This window comes from Macrobrachium nipponense, chromosome 19, assembly GCF_015104395.2.
Source record: "Macrobrachium nipponense isolate FS-2020 chromosome 19, ASM1510439v2, whole genome shotgun sequence".
Taxonomy (NCBI): domain Eukaryota; kingdom Metazoa; phylum Arthropoda; class Malacostraca; order Decapoda; family Palaemonidae; genus Macrobrachium; species Macrobrachium nipponense.
Window position 1 is genome coordinate 23,726,429 of NC_061088.1, and position 6,194 is coordinate 23,732,622.

The 6,194-nt window shown below is 42.1% G+C and overlaps 1 protein-coding gene across 1 annotated transcript; it reads right to left on the reverse strand.

Annotated features, from left to right (window-relative positions):
* Positions 1–5,381: 5,381 nt before the first annotated feature.
* Positions 5,382–5,984, reverse strand: LOC135211244 (uncharacterized). The gene has a single exon (XM_064244527.1). The coding sequence runs from the start codon at positions 5,982–5,984 to the stop codon at positions 5,382–5,384; it is 603 nt and encodes a 200-aa protein (XP_064100597.1).
* Positions 5,985–6,194: the final 210 nt, after the last annotated feature.

Sequence of the window (6,194 nt, forward strand, 5' to 3'; positions counted from 1 at the left end):
TCTTATAGTAGCCGCTGTAGGTGTCTGTTACTCGTGACTATTCCATTTTTTTTATTGAATATTATTTATTGATGATATACTATAATAGTTCATTTCTTTTCTTAATGAATTCACCGTTCACTGTTTTAATACGCTTTCGTCATGTCCCGTTGAAATTTTTGTTCAAGTCATCGCTTTTTTTTACTTTCTCCAAAAGCATTTTTGAATGTTTCATAAAATAAGAACACTTTTTACCTTTATTTGCAAAAAAGCATCAATAAAACGTAGCATTGATTTGTCAAAAGTAGCAATGATTATTGTGTAGTTCCGCTTTGTTAGAAAAACGTGAAAAATGTTTATAAAATCTGTAGAGAATTTACCAACTCCTCTCCACTCTGTGGGATAAGAATGAGCGAGTTGTCTTGTAGCCAACATTGGTGGCAAAATTGAAGTCATTAACATGTACTTGAACGTTATATAACACCAATGAACATCATAAATCAGTTATATGGTGTAAAGCGCAACTGGGGAAAAAAATTGCTTGCATGGCTCATTACAAAAGTGCTAAATATTCTTTGGTGACCTTTCATCCAGCTGTCCAATTTCTTGGCTTAACGTGGCTCCATTTTCAAATATCCAGAAATAAATTCTTCCGTCAAGCCAAGCGTTGTATATCAGCGGACTCAATAGTTTTAGGTAGTTTAACCCAAGTCTAGGAAGCCAGACCATAATATAGAATAGTACAAACTATCTATCCTGTAAGAGGGTGGTACCGTCAGTGCATCTCACACGTTGCACTGTAAGTTTTAGGTAAATAAAAGGATATCTGGGTGTACATTTGCAAATGAAAAGTGTTTTAATAATTTACTGTATGCGAATTACACCGTTAATATTCGAAATAGGATATTATTTAAAGCCCGGGACGCAGTGTTACCATGCGAAAACACCACAGGCGGATGGACAGATGGGAAAAAACAGAGTATAATTGCAACCACTTTCATTCCTTTTGTCGTACCGTAGTTCATATTATCTTTCTCTCATCTTACCTTCTACCCTCTGCTAACAATTATTTCATAAAGCAACTGCGATATTTTCCACCTGTTACACCTTTCAAACCTTTTTAACTCTCAATTTCCGTTTCATCGCTGATTGACTTCATAGGTGCCAGTGCTTGGCCTTAGACCTAAATGACTAAATTTTATGTTTCATTTTCTACTGAATTTTGTATTTCATTTCTAATTTCTATTTCACAACTTCTCTAGAGCAAAGGTTTCGTTGTGATATGAGTAGCATCTATAAAAACAATCATTATTTGTTCGGAGCCATTCAGCATTGAAAATCGACATAAATATGACCAGCAGACAACCATGCTGTCATCAACATGCATTGATAAGAAATTCAAGGAGGAAATTTTAAATGATTAGATAGGTTTTATCAAGTCAGAATGTGATAAGTATTAAGTACATTATCCCCATCATCATTTAATTACCGTTATTATTATCATTAGTATCAGTATAATAAAACATCAAGCAAGTAGAAATAAGCTGATATGCAGATAAAAAATAAATCGAAATAAACTAACAAAAAGATGACGACGAGATATAGATACAGGGGTAGAGAAAAATATGAAATAATATTGAGGCAATGTTGCATGATGCTTAAAAAGGAGTACTTTAAAAGGTTAATTAGATTTAATATTGGATTAGGCAATCAGGCACCTATGACTACGTGTGCAATTTTATGCGCCAATTTACTGGTTCATTATATTATTTATTTTGTTTTTGTTCATTTCATTCTTGGGTTTTCTATTCTGAAGAAGCTTGCCAAGCAAATTCACTCTCTGGGATTTTCACCAATCTTTCTGAAGATTTCGAAATCCACAGAGGCTTACCTAATCACCCTGACACACCTTCATATGCGTCATTGTTATCAACGGATTATCCTTGTTAAGCCTGTTGGTGATATGATGTCATTCAATCAGCATGGTATCGTGTCGCCGTAATTCGATATTTATATTGCATGAGGTAAAATAACGTTAAGCAGTACTGTGGTTCCTTTCTTAAGTTATCCTTGACGAATTAAAAAGTATTGGAATAGACAGTTTAGGTACGTAAGACTTAGTACTAAATTCGTTATCTCGATCAATATAACCTTTGTTCTTTAAACGAAGGACTGCAATTGGTTTATTCTTCGTAACACAAACCCGCAAATCATTATTTTACCCAAAACAGTTTGTTGATATAGAATTTGTCAAAATTACTAATCATCATCATATAGTTCTAATGTACTTGACTAATTATATAATTATATGATCTACATTTATTGTGATTTATCTATACAAAATAAGAAACGGTTCAGCAAATCATATTTGCAATAATGAAGGATGTATCTGTGGTTGATTGTAAAATGTAAAAAAAAAAACGACGTGATCAAATTATCAACACTAGCAGATATTCCATGGAGAGAGAGAGAGAGAGAGAGAGAGAGAGAGAGAGAGAGAGAGAGAGAGAGAGAGAGAGAGAGAGAGAGAGAGAGAATATGTTCAGTGTAGAGGTTGAATTTGCTCAGTCCTTGGATAGGCGACCTCCGAAGGAAAACAGATTCCCGTGACCATTACATTGTGGGCATGGGACCAGCAACCCCGTCTCTTAACATAATAATTATTGGAAAACTTGAAACCCCCCTTGGGAGTCTGGTATGAACAACAGTTTGGTCACAGGATGGCCAGAAAACCTTGTATTTTTTCATCAAAGCTTATTGCATATGTTTATTACTGTAACAAAAAAAAGAAGTAAAAAGTATACTGCATATAACCGAGTGTACAGAAGTAACTGAACCCAAAGACACATCACGATCATAGAAAAAGGACTTAAGATAAGAGATGACATCCATCTGTCTGATATAGAATTTGCAGTTGGGATATTTTAATTACTAAGGCGATAGATAAAATAAGTAAAAGAATAAAAAAGTCCAGGAGTAACTGCGAAGGGAAACATTCTTGAAAGAGTTTATGTCCCTGTGAGGGGTAGCGGCTTCAGTGCATTTCACGTGGTATATTGTAGATATTACTAAAGAGTGTGTGTACTATCTTAAACTAAAGTAGTGTAGGCATTAGCTACATAATTACTGTACCACTGTCACTCTTGATGTGCCACTGATACTTCTTCTTTGAGTAAATTAATAACATTTACTATGTCAACACTTCAACTGCCCATCTTGTGTATTTTACATTTTTTATTATAAGAAAAAAATCAACTAGATAATGATAAAGCTTTATCTTCTTCAATGTATTTCATGTCATTATTGTTGGTGCAAACCATTCGTTTTTGTGCTTCTGAGGTCCCCTAAAATTATGGGGTAACGCAAGTGGGAAACTTGGTTTTTGATGGTGGGGAGAATCCGAGCCAATTTAAATGCAGTAACAGGAATGGTCTACCGTAGATGCATAACTAACAAGATATCTACAGGGTAATGTATCTGGAAAAATTCACGGTTTATATCTAAAATCAGTATCAATTCGCTAAAACGTCATAAAGAATGAAGAGTGGATGCAGAGTAGGGAGACAGGTAGGTGTGAGAAATTTGACTGAAAATGGGGCAAACCTTCGTAGCCCCTGGAAACACCTCCCCACCCCATTAACACTGATTATCAGAAACAGATCAGGGGACTGAATTTCCATTTGGACACATGGTTTGGCGCTGGCTACGACCTAACCAAAACAGTCTTTACCAGAGCGTTGTGCCCTGACCTAACCAGAACTTACATTCCTAAGCTGATTGAGGGCACTGTGCCCTGACCTGGTAGGGGACTTTGCCCCCTGGACCCTCAAGCTAGCCTACAGGTTAGCTGCCTGGTGGGCTAGGTAGGAGATGGCCCTACCTCCAGAAGCATCAGTCTTTTGAATTTGGCTTCCTTTTTGGAGTAAACAGAACTCGAAGTGGAAGAGGAAGCGATTTTGGCCATAGAAAGGGACCAGCGATCAATCCAAAAGACTGTCTGGAAAGAAACGATGGTAGTCGATTCCAGTGCTGCTGCCTCTTGCAGCAAAGGAGACTCCCTCCGCAGGGAACTGGTCCAGTGACAGACTCGGGCCCAGGTGAGCCAGGTCCGGGTCAACCTGTTTAGCTGGCAAAGGCTTATCCGATGGGACACACTACTAGTATTTCTTCAGGTCAGTGAGAGGAGGAGAAAGCATCATGCATGAGCAGCTAGACTGAAATGAATTCTCCTGCCCAGATACAAGAGAAATCATTTGCTCCAAAACCCCTTCAGCAAGATTAGACCACGGCAGGCCCACTGAAGCTTTGAGTTCTTTCGGGGGTCCCCAGAAGGCTTCGAGTGCTGAAGGATGATCCATGGGAGTAGACCAAGGTCTCTTCCTCTACATTGTACTGATGAATCTGATGAACAATCTCACCATAGGTCTTCTGTAACTCGGGTATCCACACCTGGGGAAAAGGACCATCTAGCCATTCCAAGTCAGTCTTCCCAGGTTATTCTTTCTGCAGGGGAGAGACATTCGTTAGAACCCCATGGTAGCCTCTCTGCCACTTAAGAATATGACTGGTGCAGGGGGCCAAGGACTGTACCTGTAGTGTAAGCTTTCGTGGTTTTGCTGAGATGGGAAGGTAAACGTTCTCAGTCCCAAACCCTAGACCTGTCTGGCTCCTGGCTCCCAGTATGCTGTCCCTGGTTAACAGCTGGGCTTCAGTTATTGGCCAAGTACTGGTAACCTAAAACTGCTGTTAACCAAATAAATGGCATTCACAAGCTGAAAGTGCCTATGATCTGCTCACTTGGGAAAGCAAAGAGGTCCCCTTTCCAGTCTTCCTCGCCTGTTGAGGCCCCGGCCCTCTGAGAAGACTGTAGCACATCTTTGGGACAGTCCACATTCGTGTGAATGGGAATTGCTCTCACCGAACCGTGCAGCTGTCGTCACCACTGGTTGACAACCACCTATGGCCTTCCTTATCTGCCAAGGCTTCGACCTCTAGCAGGTCCATGAAGGGTTCTAGGCACCTCTCACCTGTTCCCTCCACCTCTTGCGGGTATACAGCGTTTTGCTTTCAAAGCGCTTAGCTAAACATGACATTAACCTGGAAAAAATTAAGATGTCGACGTAGCAAACACAGAAGGGCAGGTCTCCCAAGATGCTGTCCATCAGGTGTTGTAAAGTGGCTCTGGCGTTCCTCAAGCCGAAGGAGGAGTAGGAGAAAACGCAAGACCCGAACGGCATGATGATGGCTGTCTTGGGGACGTCCTCGGGTTGTACTGGAACCTGAAAATACGATTTTAAAAGGTCCATTCTGGTGAAAACCTTTGCTCCATGCAGGGGCTGGTCAGGTCCTGCATGTTTGGGGGTTGTTGCCAGGTTCAGTTGCCGGTAGTCTCGGTAGGGCCTCTAGGTGCCGTCCAACTTTTTCACCATGTGGAGAGGTGAGGACCACAGGCTCGAGGCTTTCTGGCAGATGCCCATTCGTTCCATCTCTGAGAACGCCCTTATTGCTTTTTGCGTCCTGTAGGCGGGTTGGTGGAATTTTGCATGCGTGCGGGTGCCCGTGGTGGTGATATGGTGAAATACGCCATGCTTGGCCAGGGTGTCGGCCACCTGACGGAGTTCTGGCTTGAATATGTCAGGGAACTCCTGCAGGAGATTGCCGTATTTGTGAGACGTGATGGAGCAAACGGTAGGGATGCAGGGGCCTCCAGCGAGTGGGAGGGAGTGGCATGTCCTCGTGTCAAGGAGGTGCTTGCAGCCTACATCCACGAGAAGCCCATGTTGTGTTAGGAAGTCCGCCCCCAGAAGAGGGGTCTTGACGTCTGTGACGATGAAAGGCCAGATGTAATTGCGCCCCAGGATGGAGAATTTTAGGGGCTTCATGCTGTAGGAGCAGATGGGGGTCCCGTTGGCAGCCATGAGGGTGGTTGTAGCGTCAGGGGTGTGGCTGCAGTCCGCTCCTGATGGCAGAAACACTGACTGCGTCGTCCTGGTGTTGACCAACATCCTGTGGCCGGAAATCGCGTTGTGGCCGGAGACCGCGTCTCGGGCATAGAACCCTATGAACTGGGATTTCGACGTGGTCGCTGCCATGGCTGGTGCTGGGGGTGGCTGCCTTTGCCGGTTTTTGATGGGGCATAGGAGCAGGGGCTTTCACATCTCCTGGCGTACTTCCCGAATTTTTGGTGGTAAAAACACCAGGCTGTGTTATCACCC